General features: G+C 48.5%; 1 protein-coding gene across 1 annotated transcript in view; it reads right to left on the bottom strand.

Annotated features, from left to right (window-relative positions):
• Positions 1-22,341, bottom strand: part of LOC140198477 (uncharacterized) — an 89,659-nt gene extending 67,318 nt beyond the window's left edge. Inside the window, 9 exon segments of the mRNA XM_072259563.1 lie at positions 76-599; positions 1,772-1,995; positions 9,215-9,743; positions 16,439-16,513; positions 18,638-18,753; positions 18,850-18,872; positions 20,141-20,374; positions 21,716-21,811; positions 21,889-22,341. Coding sequence (XP_072115664.1) covers positions 76-599; positions 1,772-1,995; positions 9,215-9,743; positions 16,439-16,513; positions 18,638-18,753; positions 18,850-18,872; positions 20,141-20,374; positions 21,716-21,811; positions 21,889-22,299 — 2,232 coding nt within the window. The 5' untranslated portion in view covers positions 22,300-22,341.
• Between the last annotated feature and the right edge of the window lie 3,359 nt (positions 22,342-25,700).

Raw genomic sequence — 25,700 nt, 5'->3', positions numbered from 1 at the left:
TGTCAAAGTCACCCGGGGATAGAAAATAAATATGTAATGAAAAAAAATCAGGTGATTAAAATCGATTTGTTTTACCCTGTAGACTTCAGCAGCTTCTATAATCGGCAGGAAGCGGTGCTCTCTGTGTTCCCGCGTATCTCTACAGATCACACAGAGCAGTTTCCTGTCGTTTTCACAAAACAGCTTCATTTCTTCATCATGTTCCTCGCAGTGAAGTTTACTTTCCTTCCCTTTCGGATTCAGGTTTAGTTTTCGAGCTTTCTCAGACAGATTTGCTAAAACCCGACTGGCCCTGAGGGTGCGGTCCGCAATCTCCTCTCTACATTCCGGGCAGGAGTTTCTCTCCTCCCTTTCCCAACACTGTGTGATACAGGAGCGGCAGAAGTAGTGACCACACTCCAGTATAACCGGATCGGTGAAGAAATCCAGGCAGATCGGACAAATTACCTCGTCGGTCCAACTCTCGACCTGTCCTTTCGAAGCCATTTTAACTCCCCGTACTTCCTGGTTCAGGATCCTTCCGGGGAGCCGCTGAACGCCTGCAGTACCGCGATTGTCCTCCCGGGGCGCGGAAGTGTCTGAGATTGATCGTTCTGTTCCTACAAGTGTTCAAAGGAGCCATTTCCACAACACGGTGGGATCAGGAACACATTAAACAAGTGGGAACATAACTAACGCCTCAGCCATGGACAGTCCCATGCCCGGCTGCGAAAAGAGGAGTGTTGGGCATGGGTTTATCAACCCGTCCCGCAAAATCTCAGTGTGACAGATACGTCAACTGAATCCCCAAAGGCCTCACCCCTGGGATAGGAAGGACCTTCGCCTGGAAGATGATTGGTCGCCCGGTGAAAGGAGGAGCCAGAGGGCCGATCGGCGTTCGGCCCAGGACGGAGGCCTCTGGCGAGCTGCTGTTGGCAGCATGTGCCCCCGCAGGCGTGATTGGCATAAGAAGAGGCAGAACATAAGTGATGCCGGAGAGAAGAGCCTGGTTCAGTCTGAGGCAGGACTGAAAGGGACAAGTTCTGAAAATAGGGACACTGGAGACTGCAGATGCTGGAATCTCCAGCAAGAATCGAGATGCTGGAGGAACTGAGCGGGAGTTAACCCGAAATGTCGATTTTACATTTCCCTCCACAGTTCCTCCAGCAGCTTGTTAAATTTTTATTGAAGTCTAAAGAGAGCTAGACTGGAGTTTAAAACTGTGGTTGAGTAAACATTTAAAGCAACTGTTAAATTAGTTCATGCCATGAAACTGGGGGTGTGGAGAGAATATTCTGCTATGAGGAGACAGATGCAGTTGTGATGATGACTTGTGGCTGCAGGAAAAAGCACAGGAAAAAAGCACATTATACGTCACAGGGTGGAAAGTATTCGGTTTTTCAGTGAAGGTCTGAGTTCCACTGCCGTTCATATGAAGAGGCTTCCTCACTTCACTATGTCCGTCCCGGCTCCAATGGCAGGTCCGATCTCCCTCAATCTGGACACACCCAACAAGTTGGTTTTTAAGAAAATCAGTACAAATTTTGTTTACCATGAAAATATTCACAAATATAAACTGTGTAATGCCTTTATCCAATGAATTTATATTCAGAGTCAATGCGGTACTTAGTGCTCCTTTACATTCATTGAAACCGATCGGACGGTTGCCGCTCATGTGACCCCCCGGGTGGTTCACTACGACAATAATAGAGAGGCTTCCTCACCCAACCCGGCCTCTCCCTGTCCAGTGGCAGAGGAACCCTGTCCCATCAATGCGTCACTCAGCACGTACTCTGCAGCCTGGAAGGTGCCAGTCGGCTACACTCCTCTGCCGCAGTGGGTCCCATCCTTTCATAGACCATGGCATCGGGGTGTTTTGTCTGCTGCTGCCTCCTAAACCCGTCACCTGCTGCTGGATGACGGAAGCAGCACCGCAGAGGCTGAAGGCCAAGGAAGAAGGCGGCGCAAAGGTCGGACATGGCCACCTGTGACGTCCAGTGACAGTGGAAGCGAAGGCTGCAACTCACGGAAAGCAAGGGAGGATGAAGTTCTTATGATTGTCACTACTTCCCGGCTGGATTTTCCATTCACAGGCTTTTTCCATACCAGGCCATGATATAACCACGCAGTATACGCTCCACCACACATCTGAGGAAATTTGTTGAGGTTTTAGATGTCTTGCTGAATCTTCACAAACTTTTGAGGAAGTAGAGTCACAGCCATGCTTTCATCGCAATCACACTGGTGTCCCAGGCCCCGGACAGATGCTCTGAAATGATAACACAGAGGAATTTAAGGTTGCCGACCCTCTCCACCTCTGATCCCCCGAGGAGGACTGGCTCATGAACCCCCTGAAGTCACTGATCAGCTCCTTGTTCTTGCTGACATTGAATGAGAGGTTGTTATTGTGACAAGGCTCAGCCAGATTTTCAACCTCCCTCCTGTATGCAGATTCGTCACCACCTTTAATGTGGCCAACAGCAGTGGTGTCGTCAACAAATGTAAACACGGCATTGGAGCTGTGCTGATCCTCACAGTCACAGGTTTCCAAAGAGTAGAGTGGAGTGGTGGAGAGATAGGCACACCGCCTTGGGGTGACCTGTGCTGATGGAGACTGTGGAGGAGATGGTTGCTGCCAATCTGAGATGACTGGGTAGAGGTTTCGATGCGGAGGGGAATCACTGGAAATGGCATCAGCACAGGGAAGGGGAGTTTGTCAGGTGAGGGGCTGAACTGCCTCCCCTTGATTCGATTCTCCATGTTCTTCAGAGCCATGGATCGACTGAACTGAGGGAGCGTAGAAGGTGCTAGCGAATAAATAGAGGTGTAGAGCAGGAGGGTGAAAATATGGGGAAATATAAATAAATGTTCAACTGCACCATTGGTGCGGCTGGAAGATCCAACAGTGCCAACGGCAGGCTGGACAGTACCTCCAGACTCCTGATGGAAACCGTGAAGACAGCCAAGCTGTGCGACGCCTTTGGCACCCCCACAGGTGGAGCACAGCCACAAGACATGATCGGATGGCTCAGCCCGCTCTCGGATCGACTTCCTCTTCCTGTCAGAGTCCCTCACGGTCAGGTCCACCGACGTCACGCCGGTGTTCTTCTCTGACCACTGCCTTCTGAGAGCCACCTGTCACTTACGGGAGGACCAGGAGGCAGGCAGGGGGACTTGGAAGCTGAATGTAAAGCTGCTGACCCCAGAGAACATCGAGGAACTAGAGAGGGAGTACACAGGTTGGAGAACCTTGAAAGCCCTCTTTGATTCCCCTGTTCACTGCTGGGAAGCCACCAAGGAGAACATCAAAAGGTTCTTCATTCGCAAAGGTATCCAGAAAGCAAGGCAGGAGCAGAGGGAACTGCATAAACTCCAGACAGAGTTGCAGCAATTTCTCCTTCTACAGTCAAAGGGGGTGGAAGTCAGGGAGGAGTTGCGAGATGTGAAGGGCCGGCAAGCCCAGCACCTCGCCGCCGAATCCTCCAAGATCATCTTCTGATCAAAGGTCCGAACCGTGGAGCAGGACGAGACGTGCTCACACTTCTTCTTCCAAAAGGTGCACAGGGGGAGCTCTGTGATCCGCAACCTTAAGGAAGGGGACGGCTCAGTCGCGTCCTCGCAGACCGACATACTGAGGATCTGCAAGTCCTTCTACGCCGCTCTATATGACGAAAAGGCCACAGACTCCACAGCCTCCCGCAACTCCTGTCGTCTATCACGCAGGTCTTAGACGACGGCAAGCCGGAGAGTCTGGATCAGCCACTGACCCTGGACGAGCTGACAGGCTCCATCCGTTCCTTTGGGTCAGGTAAGACTCCCGGAAGCGACGGCTTACCGACTGAGTTGTACTCGGCTCTGTGGAACTGGATGGGTCCAGACCTGCTGGAAGTGTACAACGCTATGCTTCTGGCCGGCAGCATGTCAGAGTCCATGAGGAAGGGCATCATCACCCTCATCTACAAGCAGAAGGGGGAAAGGGAGGACATTAGGAATTGGAGATCCATCTCTCTCCTGAATGTGGATTACAAGATCCTGTGCAAGGCTATCTCCAACAGGGTCAAGTCTGCTCTGGGACAGGTGATCCACCCAGACCAAACCTGTGCTGTACCGGGCCGGAAGATCTCAGACAGCCTCGCCCTGCTGAGGGACACCATCGCCTACGTGCAGGACGGGGGGTGGGGGGGTGGGTGAACGCCTGCCTGGTCAGCTTGGACCAGGAGAAAACCTTCGACAGGATATCGCACACGTACATGACGGACGTGCTTTCCAAAATGGGATTTGGGGAGGGAGTCCGGAATTGGATCAGACTGCTCTACACAGACATCCATAGTGCAGTCCAGGTCAACAGGTGGGAAACAGACAGCTTCACCATCAGGTCTGGAGTCAGGCAGGGCTGTCCCCTCTCCCCTGTCTTGTTTGTGTGCTGCATTGAACCCTTCGCCGAAGCCATCAGGAAGGATGAGGGCATAAGAGGGGTGACTCTGCCAGGCAGTGGAGGGATCCAAGTGAAAACCTCCCTGTACATGGACGACATCACCGTCTTCTGCTCTGATCCGAAGTCAGTTCACAGGTTGATTGGCATCTGCAAACAGTTCGAGATAGCGTCGGGGGCCAGGGTCAACCGCACGAAGAGCGAAGCCATGCTCTTCGGCAACTGGCCCGACCGATCCAGTGTCCCCTTCACCATCAGGTCTGATCACGTGAAGGTGTTGGGGATCTGATTCGGAGGGGCCCAGGCGTGCAACAAGAACTGGCAGGAGCGGACTGCCAAGGTGAAACAGAAGCAACACACATCAAAGTTGTTGGTGAACGCAGCAGGCCAATCAGCATCTGTAGGAAGAGGTGCAGTCGACGTTTCAGGCCGAGACCCTTCGTCAGGACTAACTGAAGGAAGAGTGAGTAAGGGATTTGAAAGTTGGAGGGGGAGGGGGAGATCCAAAATGATAGGAGAAGACAGGAGAGGGAGGGATAGAGCCAAGAGCTGGACAGGTGATAGGCAAAAGGGGATACGAGAGGATCATGGGACAGGAGGTCCGGGAAGAAAGACAAGGGGGGGGGGGGAACCCAGAGGATGGGCAAGAGGTATATTCAGAGGGACAGAGGGAGAAAAAGGAGAGTGAGAGAAAGAATGTGTGCATAAAAATGAGTAACAGATGGGGTACGAGGGGGAGGTGGGGCGAGACCCGACGCAGACTGGGAGACCACTTTGCTGAACATCTATGCTCTGTCCGCCAGAGAAAGCAGGATCTCCCAGTGGCCACACATTTTAATTCCACATCCCATTCTCATTCTGACATGTCCATCCACAGCCTCCTCTACTGTAAAGATGAAGCCACACTCAGGTTGGAGGAACAACACCTTATATTCCGTCTGGGTAGCCTCCAACCTGATGACATGAACATCGACTTCTCTAACTTCCGCTAAGGCCCCACCTCCCCCTCGTACCCCATCTGTTACTCATTTTTATGCACATTCTTTCTCTCACTCTCCTTTTTCTTCCTCTGTCCCTCTGAATATACCTCTTGCCCATCCTCTGGGTCCCCCCCCTTGTCTTTCTTCCCTGACCTCCTGTCCCATAATCCTCTCGTATCCCCTTTTGCCTATCACCTGTCCAGCTCTTGGCTCTATCCCTCCCCCTCCTGTCTTCTCCTATCATTTTGGATCTCCCCTCCCCCTCCAACTTTCAAATCCCTTACTCACTCTTCCTTCAGTTAGTCCTGACGAAGGGTCTCGGCCTGAAACGTCGACTGCACCTCTTCCTACAGATGCTGCTTGGCCTGCTGCGTTCACCAGCAACTTTGATGTGTGTTGCTTGAATTTCCAGCATCTGCAGAATTCCTGTTGTTAAGGTGAAACAGAAACTGAGACTGTGGGGACGGCGCTCCCTGTCGATAACGGGCAAGAACCTCGTCATCAGGCGTGAGGTGCTCTCAGGGCTGCTGTACTTGGCGAAGGTGTGGCCCGTCCCCTGCTCCTACAGCTCGGAAATCACCCGAGCAATCTTCAGAATCGTCTGGGGATCCAAGATGGAGCGGGTCAGACGGACCGTCATGCACAAGTCCCTGGACAATGGGGGCAAAAACGTCCCCAGTGTCGCCCTCAGCCTGATGGCCAGCTTCGTGTGTGGCTGCATCAGGTTGTGTGTAGAACCCAGGTATGTGGGCACCAAGTACCACTATGTGCCCAGGTTCTACCTATCGCCCTGGCTATGAATGATGGGTCTGGCCCCACTCCCCCGCAACGCCCTAGTCAGTTGGTCCTTGCCGCCATATCTGTCCTTCGTAGTAAAGTTCTTCCAGGTCAACGCCTTTGACCACAGGGCCATCAGGCACGTAATGTCCTGCAGGCACTGCAGGAGAAGGACGTGATGGACACAGTGGGGTGGTTCCCGAAGCAGACCGTCCAGTTCATCTGGCAAAATGCCTCATCGCCAGATCTCACCAACAAGCACCAGGACCTCGCCTGGCTGGCAGTGAGAGGGGCCATCCCAGTCAGATCCCTCCTGTACGCCCGGAACGTCCCCTCCACACCCCACTGCCCATGGGAGGACTGCAGTGAGGAGGAGTCTGTGACCCCCCTCTTTGCACACTGTCAGTTCGCAGAGAGGGTGTGGAGGAGGATGGACGGGCTAGTGTCACGTTTCATCCCCAGCAGCTGCGTAACAGAGGACTCTCTGATCTACGGGCTGTTCCCGGGGACGCACACGGAGACCAACATCCGGTGCTGCTGGCAGATCATCAACTCGGTGAAAGACGCTCTTTGGTCGGCCCGAAACTTCATGATCTACCAGCACATGGAGATGTCCGTGGGAGAATGCTGCCGACTGGCACACTCTCGGCTGCAGGAGTACGTGCTGAGGGACGCACTGAAACTCGGTGCAGCCACCGCAAGGGCCCGGTGGGGAAGGACCACGGCATAGGTTTCTTCAACCGCGGGAGTGGGAGGGGTCGGGTGGCGAGGAGTATACCCCTTAACAAGGGTGTGGAAAGATGAAACAACAGAGCGCCACGTGGGTGGCTAAAAGTGTGGAAATGTACAGACCATAATGGAAACATCTGTAAAGGATTGAGAGTCATTGAATGGTTTATTGTATATAATTTTATTTTTGAATAAAGTATATTTTGAAATTAAAAAATACTGCTATTTGTCCCCCACTTTTCCTTCGCTACATCGACGACTGCATTGACGCTGCTTCCTGCACGCATGCTGAGCTCGTTGACTTCATTAACTTTGCCTCCAACTTTCACCCTGCCCTCAAGTTTACCTGGTCCATTTCCGACACCTCCTTTCCCTTTCTTCATCTTTCTGTCTCTATCTCTGGAGACAGCTTATCTACTGATGTCTACTATAAGCCTACGGACTCTCACAGCTACCTGGACTATTCCTCTTCTCACCCTGTTTCTTGCAAAAATGCCATCCCCTTCTCGCAATTCCTCCGTCTCCGCCGCATCTGCTCTCAGAATGAGGTTTTTCACTCCAGGACGAAGGAGATGTCTTCCTTTTTTTTAAAGAAAGAGGCTTCCCTTCCTCCACCATCAAATCTGCTCTCAAACGCATCTCTCCCATTTCACACACATCTCACCCCATCCTCCCGCCACTCCACCAGGGACAGGGTTCCCCTTGTCCTCACCTACCACCCCACCAGCCTCCGGGTCCAACTATAATTCTCCGTCACTTCCGCCACCCCCAACGGGATCCCACCACCAAGCACATCTCCCCGCCCCCCCCCCCGCTTTCTGTAGGGATCGCTCCCTATGTGACTCCCTTATCCATTCGTCCCCCCATCCCTCCCCACTGATCTCCCTGCTGGTACTTTTCCTTGTAAGCGGACCAAGTGCTACACATGCCCTTACACGTCCTCCCTCACCACCATTCAGGGCCCCAGGCAGTCCGTCCAGGTGAGGTGACACTTCACCTGTGAGTCGGCTGGGGTGATATACTGCGTCCGGTGCTCCCGATGTGGCCTCTTATATATTGGCGAGACCCGACGCAGGCTGGGAGACCGTTTCACTGAACACCTACGCTCTGACCACCAGAGAAAGCAGGATCTCCCAGTGGCCACACATTTTAATTCTACATCCCATTCCCATTCTGACATGTCTATCCACGGCCTCCTCTACTGTAAAGATGAAGCCACACTCAGATTGGAGGAACAACACCTTATATTCCGTCTGGGTAGCCTCCAACCTGATGGCATGAACATTGATTTCTCTAATTTCCGTTAATGCCCCTCCTCCCCTTCACACCCTATCTCTTATTTATGTATTTAATATATTTTTTTTTATTTTCCTCCTTTTCTCTCTCTCTCTTTTTCTCCCTCTGTCCCTCTCACTATAACTCCTTGCCTGCTCTCCACCCACCGGGCTCCCCTCCCCCCTTCTCTCTCTCTCCCCAGGCTTCCCGTCCCATGATCCTTTCCCTTTTCTATCTCTGTAACCCTTTTGCCAATCAACTATTCAGCTTTTAGATCCATCCCTCCCCCTCCTGTCTTCTTCTATCATTTCGGATCTCCCCCTGCCCCTCCCACTTTCAAATCTCTTACTATCTCTTCTTTCTGTTAGACCTGACGAAGGGTCTCGGCCCGAAACGTCGACTGTATCTTTTCATATAGATGCTGCCTGGCCTGCTGCGTTCACCAGCATTTTTTGTGTGTGTTGTAGGTTTGAATCAGTTCGGTGAGGTGTCATCGACGTGGATCGCCAACTCCGTTACTCTTTCCACTGATCCTGACTGACCTGCAAGTTTCCTGCAGGTCCCGGGGGTAAATGTGTCCAAAACAGAATAACTGATTCTACGTGGGAATCCGTCAGGATCCCAACCCCATGTTCCGCCTGTGCAGCCGGCGGCCTTGCGGCGTGAACATCAAATTCTCAAACAGCCGATTGTTGCTTCCCCCTCTGTCACTTTTTAATTTTCTCTCTCCTCGTGCCATATTACCTCCATCGTATGTCCCGCCTACCCAAGATTCACCTTGACTTCGCTAACCACTACAACTTCTCCCACTTAACCTGGCCCAATGTGAGTGGACATTAGGACCCGGGGGAGCCAGGGAGCTCAGGACCCGCCGCCCGCGGCTGCTGCTGAATCCGCGGTGTTTCTGTTCCGGTAACGGATGCGGTGAACGAGTTAAAATTAACGGATCGATAATTCTCACACCGTGTTTAATTCACTCTGCGCACATTTATATTTACACTGATTTACTCCTGACGCCAGTCCCGGAACCCGACCCGTTTACAGACCCGGAGCGGAACCGGAGCAGATTCTCAGCCACTGGTTTTTATGCCAAGTCCAGAAGAAAGGATAAAGTTTCCCCGTGAATTTGTTCCCAGTGAAGGTGTGGAGATGGGACTTGGTTTCCGCGTTGTAAAATGAAACTGTCCCGGACTCGTAACTGAGATAAACTCCCACCCTCCCGGGGATGGGACCGGCAGGGAGACGGGATTCAGGGGAGGTGAAAACATTGATTATGTGATCATCCCGCCCGATGATCCAGAATCCAGTCTTCGGACTCAGTCCGACCAGTCTCTTCCTCTCCACAGACTCTGCGGCGACTCCCAGATACCACCACCGATTCCCTGTCACCTCCACCTCCCAGTAATGTCTCCCCGATGTGAACCCTTCCGATCCCAGCACACAACCCCGGCCTGTGAACCTCTTCCCGGTGTCAGGGAGAATCCTCCGGGTCTCGGTCCATCTCACACTCTTCCGATCCTCAGACACCTCGAGACCTGGATGCGCCGTTTCCACATCCAGGGTGACAGAGACTGGGGGGAGAAGCAGAGAATTAGAGTCATCGAAGATCTTGAGGTGGCCGGGGGGGAGGGGCGGGTGCGGAAGAGACTCGGGCAGCGCCGACCCAGGCACAGACGTACTGGTTAGTGGGTCAATTGATGATTGTAGATTGTCCTGTGATTAGGTCAGTGTTTAAAGAAGGTGGGTTGCTGCGCTGTGCGAGTCGTTAAGCTTACAATGGCCCGTTCTGTGCTGTGTCGCTAAAGAAACAAATCCTTCACATCTTTCGTGTCCACGTACTTGACAACATGTCTTAAACCACCTCCGTTCTGTCCGCCACAACAGACAGGATCTCCCGGTAGCCACCCACTTCACCTCTGCTTCCCATTCCCATTCGGATATGTCCATACATGGCCTCCTCTACTGCCATGAAGAGGCTAAACTTAGGTTGGAGGAGCAACACCTCATATACCGTCTAGGTAGTCTCCAGCTCCTTGGTATGAACATAGAATTCTCCAACTTCCCGTAATTCCCTCTCCCTCACTTCCCCTATCCCTATTTCACAATGCCCCCTCCCCCAGCTGCCTATCACCTCCGTCATGATTCTGCCTCCTTCTACTACCCATTGTGCTTTCCCATATTCCTCCTTCACCTTTCCTGCCTCTCCCCTCCCTGCTGCCCCTCCCCCACCCCTTTATCTTTCCCCTTACTGGTTTTTCACCTGGAGCCTACCAGCCTTCTCCTTCCCACCCTCCCCCCACCTTCTTTATAGGGCCTCTGCCCCATCCCTCTTCAGTCCTGACGAAGGGTTCCGGCCCGAAACGTCGACTGATCATTTCCATGGATGCTGCCTGACCTGCTGAGTTCCTCCAGCGTGTTGTGAGTGTTGTCTTAAACCATTGTGAGCTCTGCAGCTTCCTCTGGCAGCCTCCTCAGCTTCAGGGAGAAAGTCTCAGCCTATCCCGCCTCTCTTTATGCCCAAGCCCTCCAGACCCGGAACATCCTTGTAAATCTGCTTTGCCCCCTCTCTGGTTGAATGACATCCCTCCTACAGCAAGGTGACCAGACTGTACACAGTGATCCAAACGTGACCCAACCAACGTCTTGTACACACGGAAATAGAAGTCCCAGCTCCTGTACGCAGTACTCTGACTGACGAATCCGCTCACCACCAGCTCTGTCTGGCCAGTGGCCCACCAACTTATGAATGTCCGATGAAGCATTTAGCTCCCCAAAATGCAATGCCTCCTGTTTCTCTAAATTAAACTCCATCGGACATTCCTCAGTGGCACTGGCCCATTGGATCAAGGTCCATGTCACCTACAAACCTACTAACCATGTTTCCTGTCATTCTTCTAAACAGGGAACATAGAACATAGAATAGTACAGCACAGTACAGGCCCTTCGGCCCACAATTTTGTGCCGACCCTCAAACTCTGCCTCCCATATAACCCCCCACCTTAAATTCCTCCATATACCTGTCTAGTTGTCTCTTAAACTTCACTAGTGTATCTGCCTCCACCACTGACTCAGGCAGTGCATTCCACGCACCAACTGCTCTCTGAGTAAAAAACCGAGGTTATGGAGGAGTCAACTGGAGGAAGGTGAAAACAGAAACACAAAAACTGATCTGGCTTAGAATCTTCTCAGTAATGGAGGTGATAATGGGAACCGTGAGGGGAGAGATGAATGGCAGATGGAATCAGAACCAGATGGGAAGGGGGTGGAAAGCCTGTGGGTGCAGGGTGTGTGTAGATGGAAACAGAAGGTGAAGGGGGATAAATATGGGTGTTGAGGGTCCCTTTGTCCTCTTTCACACAAACCCACCCTGACCCCATCACTGAGCCCCCCCCACTCTCATTCTGATACAGGGTTTTGATTCATTAAGGACCAATGTGGTCATTGATATCTGGACCCAGAGGAGATGGGAGAGGCCTTTAAAGTATTTTCCATGGAGATTGGGAATGGGAGGAATATGCATAGTTCTGCCTTGGAACATACACATTTTACAAAAGACGAGTGCAGATTGGATTCAGATGGCGTCACTATGGGAAACCAAGGGTTATCCTAGAGGGGTGTTAATCTGCCTGGAGGTCTATGACCAGTGGTGTTCCACAGGGGACAGTGTTGGGACCTCTGTCGTTGCATGTTATTCAGTAAAGTTGCAGATGAAACATCTAATTGGATACAAAACTACTTTTGCGATAGGAGACAGACTGCTGGTGAAAGTTTGTTCTACAGGCTGGAGCCCTGTGACCTCAGAGGTCGATGCTGGGTCCACTGTTAATCATATAAGCATATAACAATTACAGCATGGAAACAGGCCATCTCGACCCTTCTAGTCCGTGCCGAACTCTTACTCTCACCTAGTCCCACTGACCTGCACTCAGCCCATAACCCCCCATTCCTTTCCTATGCATATATCTATCTAATTTAACTTTAAACGACAACATCGAACCTGCCTCAACCACTTCTGCTGGAAGCTCGTTCCACACAGCTCCCGCTCTCTGAGTAAAGAAGTTCTCCCTCATGTTACCCATAAACTTTTGTCCTTTAACTCTCAACTCCATGTCCTCTTGTTTGAATCTTCCCCACTCTCAATGGAAAAAGCCTATCCACGTCAACTCTATCAATCCCCCTCAATCTTAAACACCTCTATCAAGTCCCCCCTCAACCTTCTACGCTCCAAAGAATAAAGACCTAACTTGTTCAACCTTTCTCTGTAACTTAGGAGATGAAACCCAGGCAACATTTCAGTAAACCTCCTCTGTACTCTCTCAATTTTATTGACATCTTTCCTATAATTCAGTGACCAGAACTGTACACAAAGCTCCAAATTTGACCTTACCAATGCCCTACACAATTACATCCCAACTCATATACTCAACGTTCTGATTAATGAAGGCCAGCATACCAAAAGCTTTCTTCACCACCCTATCCACATGAGATTCCACCCTCAGGGAACTATGCACCATTATTCCTAGATCCCTCTGTTCTACAGCATTCTTCAATGCCCTACCATTTGCCATGTAAGTCCTATTTTGATTAGTCCTATCAAAATGTAGCACCTCACATTTTTCAGCATTAAACTCCATATGCCATCTTTCAGCCCACTCTTCTAACTGGCCTAAATCTCTCTGCAAGCTTTGAAAACCTACTTCATCATCCACAATGCCACCTATCTTAGTATCATCTGCATGCTTACTAATCCAATTTACCACCCCATCATCTAGATCATTAATATATATTACAAACAACATTGGACCCAGTGCAGATCCCTGACGCACACTGCGACAAACCGTCCTCCAATATGACACACAGTTATCCACCACTACTCTCTGGCATCTCCCATCTAGCCACTGCTGAATCTATTTTACTTCTTCCATATTAATGCCTAATGATTGAACCTTCCTAACCAACCATCCCTGTGGAACCTTGTCAAAGGCCTTACTGAAGTCCATATAGACCACATCCACCGCTTTGCCCTCGTCAACTTTCTTAGTAACCTCATCAAAAAATTCCATAAGATTTGTCAAACATGACCTTCCACACACAAATCCATGTTGACTGTTCCATCAATTTACCCACCATTGACGTCAAACTCACAGGCCGATAATTGCCAGGTTTACTCTTAGAACCCATTTTAAACAATGGAACCACATGAGCAATACGCCAATCCTCCGGCACCATCCCCGTTTCTAATGACATTTGAAATATTTCTGTCAGAGCCCCTGCTATTTCTACATTAACTTCTCTCAAGGTCCTAGGGAATATCTTGTCCAGACCCGGAGACTTATCCACATTTATATTCCTTAAAAGCTCCAGTACTTCCTCTTCTTTAATTGTCATACTTTCCATAACTACCCTTCTTGTTTCCTTTACCTTACACAATTCAATATCCTTCTCCTTAGTGACTACTGAAGAAAAGAAACTGTTCAAAATCTCCCCCATCTCTTTTGGCTCCGCACATAGCCATCCCCTCCGATTCTCCAAGTGACCAACTTTATCCCTCACTATCCTTTTGCCACTAACATAACTGCAAAAACCCTTTGGATTTATTTTCACCTTACTTGCCAAAGCAGCCTCAAATCTTCTTTTAGCTTTTCTAATTTCTTTCTTAAGATTCTTTTTATATTTTTTATATTCCTCAAGTACCTCATTAACTTCAAGCTGCCTATATTTATTGAAGATCTCTCTCTTTTTCCGAACTAAGTTTCCAATATCCCTTGAAAACCATGGCTCTCTCAAACTTCTAACCTTTCCTTTCAACCTAACAGGAACATAAAGATTCTGAACCCTCAAAATTTCACCTTTAAATAACCTCCATTTCTCTATTACATCCTTCCCATAAAACAAATTGTCTCAGTCCACTCCTTCTAAATCCTTTTGCACCTCCACAAAGTTAGCCTTTCTCCAATCAAAAATCTCAATCTTAGGTCCAGTCCTATCCTTCTCCATAATTACACTGAAACTAATGGTATTGTGATCACTGAACCCGAAGTGCTCCCCAACACATACCTCTGTCACCTGCCCTGTCTCATTCCCTAACAGGAGATCCAACACTGCCCCTTCTCCAGTTGGTACCTCTATGTATTGCTCCAAAAAACTATCTTGCACACATTTGACAAGCACCAAACCATCCAGCCCTTTTACAGAATGAGCTTCCCATTCTATGTGTGGAAAATTAAAATCTCCCACAATCACAACCTTGTGCTTACTACAAATATATGCTACCTCCTTACAAATTTGCTCCTCCACTTCTCGGTTCCCATTAGGTGACCACAATACACCCCTATAAACATCACAACACCTTTCCCATTCCTCAATTCCACCCAAATAGCCTCCCTAGGTGAGTCCACTAATCTATCCTGCCAGAGCACCGCTGTTATATTTTCTCTGACAAGCAATGCAACACCTCCCCCTCTTGCCCCTCCTATTCTATCACACCTGAAGCAACAAAATCCTAGAATTATTTAGTTGCCAATCACACCCCTCCTGCAACCACGTTTCACTAATAGCTACAACATCATATTTCCAGGTATCAATCCATGCTCTAAGCTCATCCACCTTTCTTACAATGCTCCCAGCATTAAAATAGATGCATTTAAGAAACTCTCCACCTCCTACTCTCTGTTTATCCTTAATGGAGCAAACAACTTTGTTATCTTTTTCCTCCATTTTCCCTAGTTCAACCACCCCTCTCCTAGTCTCCATAATTTGATTCCCTCCCCCCAACCATTCTAGTTTAAAGTCATCTCAGTAGCCCTCGCAAATCTCCCCATCAGGATATTGGTCCCCCTAGGATTCAAGTGCAACCCGTCCCCTTTATACAGGGTCACGCCTGCGCCAATAGTGGTCCCAATGATCCAAAAACCTGAATCCTGCCCCTGCTCCAATCCCTCAGCCACGCATGTATCCTACATCTCATTGCATTCCTACTCTCACTGTCGCCAGCACAGGCAGTAATCCCGAGATTATTACCTTTGCGGTCCGTTTCTCAACTCCCTTCCAAATTCCTTATGTTCTTCTTTCAGGACCTCTCCCCTTTTCCAACCTATGTCATTGGTACCTATATGTACCACGACCTCTGGCTCCTCTCCCTCCCACTTCAGGATCTCTTGGACACGATCATAAACATCCCGGACCCTGGCACCAGGGAGGCAAACTAGCATCCGGGTCTCCGGACTTCATCCACAGAATCATCTATCTGACCCCCTAACTATTGAGTCCCCTATTACTACTGCCCTCCTCTTCCTTTCCCTACCCTTCTTAGCTACAGGGCCGGACTCTGTGCTGGAGGCACGGCCAGTGTCGCTTCCCCCAGGTAAGCTGTCCCCCCCAACAGTACTCAAACAGCAGTACTTATTGTTAAGGGGCACAGCCACAGCCACAGTGGTACTAGGGTTATTGGCCATCAGTATTAACAATTTGGAAAACAATGTAGATTGTATGGTTAGTAAGTTGGTGGTTGACAGCAAAATTGGTGATAAAGTGGACAGTGGGGAAAGCTGTCTAGTTTCCAGCTTATTGAGATCAACTGGGAACAGGGATCAAAGAACAATAGATGCAATTTGACTTGGACAGTTGTGACATGTTACATTCTGGTCTGTTAAACTGGCACAGGACTCAGACAGTAAATTACAGAAATAATTCCAAAATAGAGACCAAAGGATACAGGTACATGACCTCCCTGCAGGTGGCAGCACGGGTAGACAGGGCGGTCAGGAAGGCATTTGGCACTCATGGTTCCCTTGGACAGGGCATTGAGCTCAGCAGTAGGAAAGTCACTGTAGAAATCGTTGATCAGACTGCACATGGAGAACTGTGCACACTTCTGGTCGCCCAACTATCAGAAGGATGTCATTAAGCTGGAAAGTGTGCACAAAAGATTCAGAAGAACTTTACCAGATCTGGAGGACTGTAGTTATAGGATAGATGGGTCCATTTCCCTTCAGTATAGGAGGTTAAGGGGTAACACCACAGTGCCTAAATAAGTATTCAGTCCCACAACAACTTTCACATTGCACTGTCTTATTTTCCAAATTTAAAATATATTGTAGGAGTTTTGGAGCTGATCTGCAAAGCATTGTGCATCATGTCAAGTGAAAAAAAAATCCAAAACCTGTCAATTATTAAAAACCAAAACTGTGAGGCTGAGAAATATTCAGCCCCTTTGTCATTATAACAGTAACTTTCCTCAGGTGCAATATATTAAGTATCAACTCACCCAGTTTGTTGATGTAGAAAATTAGAAGATCATCTGCTTTCATTGAGTTCATAAGAATAAATACCTCCATCCCCTCTAAGAGGTCCAACAGTACGGTAGATTTTCAACAGACCGAACCAAAATGAAGACAAAAGAGCATTCAAGACAAGGAAGAGGAATGCTAATAGAGAAGCACAGATCTGGAGAAGGGTACAGACAATCTGAGAGGCATGGAACATACCTTGGAGCTCATCCATTGTGAAAAAGTGGAAAAATATGAAACCACAGACATACTATCTAGGTCAGGCCACCCCTCTAAACCGGAAAAGAACTGTATTTGTAAGAGAAGCTACTGTGACACCAACAGTCACTCTGAGTGAGCTGTAGCAGTCAGAGTCTGCAACTGGAAATGAAATTCATGGCTCTACAACCTCTAAGGCCTTGCACCAAAAGCGTGTTCATTGAAGAGTGGCAAGGAGAAAGGCCTGGCTAAAAACAGAAGCATATCCTTGCCCATAAAGACTTTGCAAAGCATCATTTAGAAGATGTGTAAGAAGATCTTGTGGACTGATGAGACTAAAGTGGAACTTCTTGGCCTCAACACTAAGTGTGGCATAAATCTAATATTGTGCAACAGGTAGGTAACACCATCGCTACTGTAAAGCATGGTAGAGGTAACAGCAAGCTATGGGAACAACCAAAATCAGGACTCTGCCTGAAACATCAACTATTTACTTTTTTCATAGATGCTGCCTGGCCTGCTGAGTTCCTCCAGCATTTTGTGTGCATTGCTCTGATTTCCAGCATTTGCAGATGTTCTCATAACCGTGAGATATGGTGATGCTTTTCAGTAGCAGGGACAGAAAATTGGTCAGGATTGATGGGAAAATGAATGTTGCTGAATTAGAGAGATTCTGGAAAAAAATCTGCTGGCCTCTGCCAGAAAGTTTAAACTGGGGAGGAAGTTTGTCCTTCAGCAGGACAAAGACCCAAAGCACAACTGCCAGAGCAACCATGGAGTTCAAATGAAGAAAACTGATGTATTTGAGAGGCCCAATCAGACATCTCTGACAAGATGGCTGTCCACTGCCGCTCCCCAGATAACCTGGCACAGCTTGAGCAATTTTGCAAGGAGGAATGGGCAAATCTTGCTCCATAATGTTGTGCAAAGCCAGTAGAGATTCGTCCAAATAGACTACTGTCTGTAATAGCTACAAGAGGTGGTCCAACTACGTAAGTACTGAACAAAGGGGATGAATACTTTTGAACTGCTGTCATTTCAGTTTTTGAATTTTTAGCTTTCCATGCTTTACAATTTTCCCTGTTTTTGGGCTCTACTGTGAAAAAAGGAGCATGCGATTCACAAATAAGAATTCTCAGTTAAATTGATCAAAATCCCTGCTTGTAACACTCATTCATGTGAACAAAGTGTTGGGGGTTGAATACTTTTACAAGGCACCGTATAAAACCATGAGGAGTGGGGAGAAGATGAATATTCAGCCTTTTTCCTAGAATGGGTGAGTGTAAAACCAGAAGAGGTATAGACTAAAGGTGAGAGGGGAAATTTTAAAATGGAGCTGGAGGCAACTTTATCACACAGTGGAAAGAGCTGTTAGAGGAAGCTGTAGAGGCAAGTAAAATTACAATATTTAAAAATATAGTTAGACAGGTACATAAATAGGAAAGGGTTAGAGGTATGTGGTGCAAACATGGGCAATTGGACTAGCTCAGGAAGATATCTTGGTTGAAATGAACTACAGTAATTTGAATGAACAACTAAGAGGCTTGCAGATCCAGCAGGGGGCAGACCTGAGTTAACCAGCGTCTGCAGTCATGGCAAGCCACAGAAGGTGAGTCGAGCTAATTTCCTTTCCTGAAGGACACAATGGTATTTTAGAACAACCCGAGTCACTACATTGTCATTGGCTTATTTTTTTTTGTCCCTGTCATTTAAATAAACAAATTTCAATTCCTCAGTGGCTGTGGCTCGTTTCAACCCCACTTCATGGGGTATTTTGCAGTGTGTGTGGCTTCAGGATGTAGAGGTTCACCTAAAAGCCCATGTACTTGGTTTATTCTGCTCCTCGGTTGGTGAGCTCAGGGATCTGACTTCAGCAGCTGACTATATGAAATTGATGCTGCCCAGGGAAAAAGCTTCAATTCCCCCATCGGTGAATTCAATTTTTGGCTCAGTTTAAAAGGACTCTGTATGAGACTTACCCCGCTTTATGGCATCAAACATTTCACTCCACACTGTGTACAATACAGGTTGATCGAATTTCTCAATTGGCAGGGTGCCGCCTGTCATGGACAATAACTGATTCTCATCACTAATCCTGCAAATTTTAAACAGTTGGTTATTAACCAAACAGCAACAATCCATGACACATTTTATATAAACCAGCAGAGTTTCAGCATAGAGTGGGTCCTACCTCCTCTTCCGATCAGCGTTGTCCTGAAATAAATAAAACACAGATATGAATTAGCTGAGATTGACCATCTGCATGCAGCCCGAGAGCAGGCATTTCATCCAAGCGATTACAGATGCTAAAAAGGTTCCAACTCTCACTCCTACAGGCACAGGGACCAAATGATAACATTACAGATTTGACAAAGAACAACAGGAGAAAGTACAAGAAATGTTTCTGAAAATTATACTTCTACTGAGTGGGTGAAAAGTTCAAGAAAGTTTGAAAAGGATCAACATTTTGATAAAATGTCAGTAATGATGAGATTGAAGAGTTTAAGATTATCAATGGACATGATAGGAGTGGAGTGGAGAATATATCTGGTAAAGTATAGTATCTCCTTCTGAGAGGACAGCATAAGGCAAATATAAAATGTAAGATGGACTTTAATAAATCCTATGAGATATTCAGCAATGAAAATGTGAAATTTGCTGCCATTGTTGCTGAAGCAGACAGCAGAGATGAAATATAATGTGGAAGGTGAATGAAGACATTGAGTTGGGGAGATGGTTGATGGGTGTGCTGAGCAGGTGGGAGGAGGCTTGTGCAGGGTAGGAAAACTGATGAGAGATGATGGACTAAATAGCCTGCTGTGATATGGTAAGGGATGGAATCCCACGAGGAACATATCTGACAGAATATGTTTATCTTCTGGAATTTATCCTCATTCCTACTGGTCGATTAAAAGACCTTCATACCCACCGCCGCTGTTCCCTCACTATAGCTGCGCAGGAACTGAAATGCTCCCACTCTCAAACTCCAATACAGCTGGTATTTTCCTTCATAATTTGACATCTATGTTAATATCATTGTAAAATATCTTGTAATTAATCATGTGGTATATAAAAGAAAGTACTAGCTGTGTAGTAACAAAGACTATGTGCACGGGAGCATTTCAGTTTATGCACAGCTGTGCAGCTAAGAGGGGACAATGCACAGCACCAGTCACACTCAGAGTGTGTGATTTTAACTGGATTTCAATGCGAGTTTTCAGGGATACTATATGTGGGAATCACAGAAACGATCACCAGCTCAGGACTATGATCAGAGTAACTCATTCCTGAGAAGGTTGCAGACTGTCCTGTGATGTACAGATGTTGTACAAGGCCCATTTGGAGACAACAGTCCTGAGCAGTGAAAACATCTAGTTGAAATCAGTTTAATTGCAGAAATACTGTATTTATCTCAAATATGCTACTCCCCATTTTGTGACAGTGCACTTCTATTGATTCAAATTTTACATGTAATTCCACACCTTCAGAAATGTTATACTGTCTTCTTGATCCATCTGTTCCTGTAACTTTGAGATTTCCTCCTGAATAAACTTTAAATCCTCTTGAATCTTGTGAAGATTTTTCTCCATCGGGTGTAGAATCCTCGCCTCTTCTTCCCTGACATTTTGGAGTACCTGTTGCTCTTTCTGGGTGAGAATCTGGTGCAGTTCAGCAAACTGGGATGTGATCCCTGACTGAAGGCTGTGTGACTGTTCCTGTCAAATCAAAGGCGAGGGTTAACATGTTATGTTACTAAGTTGTATTTCCCACCCCGCCACATGCAAAAATGCCATTCCCTATTCCCAGTTCCTCCGTCTCCGCCGCATCTGCTCTGAGGATGAGGTTTTCCGTTCCAGGACATCTCAAATGTCCCCTTTCTTTAAGGATCATGGTTTCCCTTCTGCTGTCATCAATGATGCCCTCACCTGCATCTCCTCCATTTCCCGCACTTCAGCCCTCACCCATCCTCCCACCACCACAACAGGGACAGAGTTCTCCTTGTCCTCACCTACCACCCCACCAGCCTCTGGATCCAGCACATTATCCTCCGCAACTTCCGCCACCTTCAACAGGATTCCACCACTAAGCACATCTTTCCCTCTCCGTCCCTCTCTGCCTTCCACAGGGATTGGTCCCTCCGTGACTCCCTGGTCCACACGTTCCTCCCCACGGATCTCCCACATGGCACTTATCCCTGTAAACGTAAGTGCTACACCTGTCCCTACACTTCCTCTCTTGTCACCATTCAGGGCCCCAAACAGTACTTCCAAGTGAGGCAACACTTCACTTGTGAGTCTGTTGGGGTCATCTATTGCATCCGGTGCTCCCGGTGCGGCCTCTTCTACATCGGTGAAACCCGACGCAGATTGGGGGACTGCTTCGTCGAGCACCTCCGCTCCGTCCGCCACAACAGACAGGATCTCCCAGTAGCCACCCACTTCAACTCTGCTTCCCACTCCCATTCAGATATGTCCATACATGGCCTCTTCTACTGTCACGATGAGGCTAAGCTCAGGTTGGAGGAGCAACACCTCATATACCGTCTAGGTAGTCTCCAGCCCCTTGGTATGAACATAGAATTCTCCAACTTCCGGTAATTCCCTCCCCCTCCCTTCCCCTATCCCTATGTCACTCTGCCCCCTCCCCCAGCTGCCTACCACCTCCCTCTTGGTTCCGCCTCCTTCTACTACCCATTGTGTTTTCCCCTATTCTTTCTTCACCTTTCCTGCCTATCACCTCCCTGCCTCCCTTCCCCCACCCCTTTATCTTTCCCCTTACTGGTTTTTCACCTGGAACCTACCAGCCTTCTCCTTCCCACCCTCCCCCCATCTTCTTTATAGGGCCTCTGCCTCTCCCCCCCTACAGTCTTGACGAAGGATTCCGGCCCGAAACGTCAACCGATCTTTTCCACGGATGCTGCCCGACCTGCTGAGTTCCTCCTTGTATGAGTAAGCCTAGGTAAGGACATGTCCGGCACAGTTTTGTGGGCCAAAGGGCCTGTACTGAGCTAAAGGTTTTCTATGTTTCTAATACGATGAAGGATCGGAAAGTCTCACCCGAACTCCAGAAATCTTCTCTTTCTGTTGCCACTCCATTTCCTGAATGTCAGATTTCTTTTTTGTGAGAGAGTCTAAGGAAGATTTAACCTTATCCTGGGAAACAGAGAGTAAGTAAGTTAGACAATAAAGATGCGACAAAGTAAACAGGCGATCAATCGGTTGATTTTTACCTTGTAAATTTTCACAGCTTCTTTAATCGGCAGGAAGCGGTGGTCTCTGTGTTCCTGCGCATCTCTACAGATCACACAGAGCAGCTTCTTGTCCGTCTCACAAAACAGCTTCAGTTCTTCCTCATGTTCCTCGCAGTGAAGTTTACTTTCCTTCTCTTTCGGATCCATGTTTAGTTTTCGAGCTTTCTCAGACAGATTTGCTAAGGCCCGATTCACCTTGAGGGTGCGGCTTGCAAACACCTCTCTACATTCCGGGCAGGAGTTTCTCTCCGCACTTTCCCAATACCGTGTGATACAGGAGCGGCAGAAGTTGTGTCCACACTCCAGTATAACCGGCTCGGTGAAGAAGTTCAGGCAAATGGGACAAATTACCTCCTCGGTTAAACTCTCGACCTGGCCTTTCGAAGCCATGTTAACTCCCCACTTCCGGGTTCAGGATCCTTTCACTTTCGGGAGCTGCTGAACCCCTGCAGTACCGCGATTGTCCACTGTACAACAGTTCAAAATAAATTTATTATTAAAGTACACATATATCACCGTCTACTACCCTGAAATTCATTTTCTTGCGGGCATACTCAATAAATCCACAATAGAATAAAACCTATAATAGAATCAAAGAAAGACAGCACCAAATTGATCAACCAGAGTGCAAAATACAAGAAGCTGCAAATGCCAAGAGAGAGAACCAGTAATAATAAACAAACCATCGAGAACATGTGATGAAGATTCCTTGAATGTGAGTCCGTAGGTTGTCGGAATTGTTCAGTGTTGGAGCAAATGAACTGATTCCCCCCTGGTTCAAGGCTCAGAAGGTTGAGGAGTAATACCTGTTCCTGAACCTGGCGATGTGAGCTCTGAGAATCCTGTACCTTCTTCTGATGACAGCAGCCAGAAGAGAGCATATCCTGGGTGGTGGGGGTCCCCGATGATGAATGCTGCTCTCCTACGACAACACTTCACGTAGATGTGCTCAATGGAGGGGAGGGGTTTACCCGAGTGGGACTGGGGCCGTATCCAGTACTTTTTGTAGGACTTTCCATTGCAGACGTTTGGTGTCTGCATACCAGCTGTCAATAAGCTCGCCACTAGAAGCCTGTCAAAGTTTTAGGTGTCGTGTCCAATTTTCTCAAACTCCTAAGGAGGTAGATGAACTCTCAATTGCATGCACTTGGTGGGTCCCGCACAGGTCTTTCCATATAATAACACCGAGGAATTAAAAGCTGCTGACTCTCCACAGCCCTAATCCACTGATGAGAACTGTTTCATTCACCCCTGGATTCCTCCCCTGAAGTCGATAATCAGCTCCTTGGTCTTGCTGACATTGAATGAGCGGTTGATACTGTGGCACCACTCAGCCGGATTTTCAGTCTTCCCGGCTGATGTTTCAGCCTTTTCCTGGGGTGCAGCTCCTGATCTCCGTTTTCTGTCGTAGTCCGCTCGCTCTCTGTTCCAAACTCCGGCCTGCGTCCCACCCACTGGTCTATGGAACAGCAATCACTGATCGGCTATGAGTGTGACTGCCTCCAGGAGCTGGAGTGGACAATCTGATGGAAGCGGCGTGTCACGGAAATTTCTCCGCAACTGCTGTGTTCATCGCTCTCTACGTATGAACCCAGCATTCGTGAACTAGGTCATAGTTCTTCCAGACCAACACCTTTGACCACAGTTCCATCAGGGAGTGGTCAGCACGGAATGTCCTGGATGGGCATGGCGGCAGCCGTCTGGCAGAATCACACACACAAAGGGCTGAAGGAACTCAGCAGGTCAGACAGCATCTATGGAAAAGAGTAAACAGTCGACGTTTCAGACCAGACACTTCAGCAGGACTGGAGAGAAATAAAAAGATGTGGAGTAGATTTATAAGGTGGGGGAGGGGAGGGGGAAACACAAGGTGATAGGTGAAACCGGGAGGTGGAGGGTGAAGTAAGATCTGGGAAGTTGATTAGTGAAAGAGATCCAGGGCTGGAGAATGGGGAATCTGATAGGAGAGGACAGAAGGCCATGGAAGAAAGAAAAGTGGTGGTGGTGGTGGGGGGGGGAAGAATCACCAGAGGGAGGTGATGCGCAGGTAAGGAGATGAGCTGAGAGACGGAAAGGGGGACGGGGAATACCGAAGGGGGGGGGCATTACCGGTTAGAGGCTACCCAGACTGAACATGAGGTGTTGTTCCTCCAACCTGACTGTGGCCCCATCGGGAAGCCATGGATTGACACAGTGGAATGGGAATGGGAAGTGGAGTTTGGATTTGTTTGCCAGAAGGGGAAATCGATATTCATGCCATCTGGTCGGAGGTATCCAGACAGAATGAATTAAAGTGTTTGGCCAACGGGAAGTCCCGCATGCGCCAGGTGGTGCTGAGCTGCGTGACGAAGTGGTCCCCCAATTCACGACTAATCTCACTAAGGTAGAGGAGGCGGCATCGGGAGCACCGGACACAACAGACGACACCAGCATATTCGCAGCTGGAAAGAGTTGCTTGGGGCCCTCAGTGGAGGTGAGGGTGAGGGAGGAGGTGTAGGGGCAGCTGTAGCATTCAGGCCACTTGAGGGATAGGTGCCTGGAGGGAGATTGGTGCAGTTTCTTCACTCCCTGCAGTCTCTTGTGTCTCCCTTTTCAGAACTTGTCCCTTTCAGTCCTACTTTAGATTGAATCAGGCTCTTCTCTCCGGCTTCATTTATATTCAGACCTGTTTAATGTGTTTCTAATCCCACCCTGATATGGGAATGGCCGCGATCCCTGCCCACTGAACACTTCTGACAAGATAACGATCATTCCCTGAAACTGCAGAGCCCCTAGAGGACAACCGCGGTACTGCAGGGGTCCAGCAGCTCCCCGAAAGTGAAAGGTTTCTGAGTCAGGACGCTTCAGGAGTTAACATGGCTTCGAAAGGCCAGGTCGAGCGTTTAACCGGAGTGGCAATTTGTCCCATCTGCCTCGATTTCTTCACCAATCCAATGTCTTCGGGGTGTGGACACAACTTCTGCCACTCCTGTATTAGGAAAAGGAGGAGAGAAACTCCTGCCCGGAATGTAGAGAGGAGTATGCAGACCGCACACTTAGGGTCAGTCGGGCCTTAGCAAGTCTGTCAGAGAAGTTTCAAGAACTAAACCTGAATCCGAAAGGGAACGAAAGTAAACCTCACTGCAAGGAACATGAGGAAGAACTGAGGCAGTTTTGTGAAACCGACAAGAAACTGCTCTGTCTGATCTGTAGAGGTGCGCGGGAACACAGAGAGCACCGCTTCCTGCCGTTACAAGAAGCTGTAGAAATCTACAAAATAACTCAAACTTGATACTCATACTCAGCCCATTGTCCCTTGTCCTAACTACCACCACATGAGCCTCCACAACCAAGATATCATTCTCTGCAACTTTCGCCATCTTCAACGATTCTACCCCCTCATAGAAGCCACACACACACACACACACACACAACTCTCTGCTCTCTGTAGGGACCGCTCTCCACAAAACTCCTTTATTCACTCATTCCACTGCTCCCTGATCCCCGTCCTGACACTTATACCTGCAAACAGGACAAGTGCTTCACCTGCCTCCTCAACATCCTCCTTCGTCACGATTCAGGGCCCCAACCAGCCTTGATTCCCTCTGTTTCTTCCATAGTCGATTGTCCTCTCGATTCTCTCTTCTTCAGCTGTTCACCTCTTCAACCTGCCCTTCTCAGCTTCTTACTTTATCACCCTCCCCCACGTTCCCACTCACGTTGTCTCACCTGTCACCTGCCAGATGGTACTCATCGCCAGACTTTTTATTCTGGCTTCTGCCCAATTCCTTCCCAGTCCTAATGAAGGTCTC

The sequence above is a fragment of the Mobula birostris genome, chromosome 5 (genome assembly GCF_030028105.1).
Source record: "Mobula birostris isolate sMobBir1 chromosome 5, sMobBir1.hap1, whole genome shotgun sequence".
NCBI classification, from domain to species: Eukaryota; Metazoa; Chordata; class Chondrichthyes; order Myliobatiformes; family Myliobatidae; genus Mobula; species Mobula birostris.
This window is presented reverse-complemented; position numbering and strand designations above follow the sequence as displayed.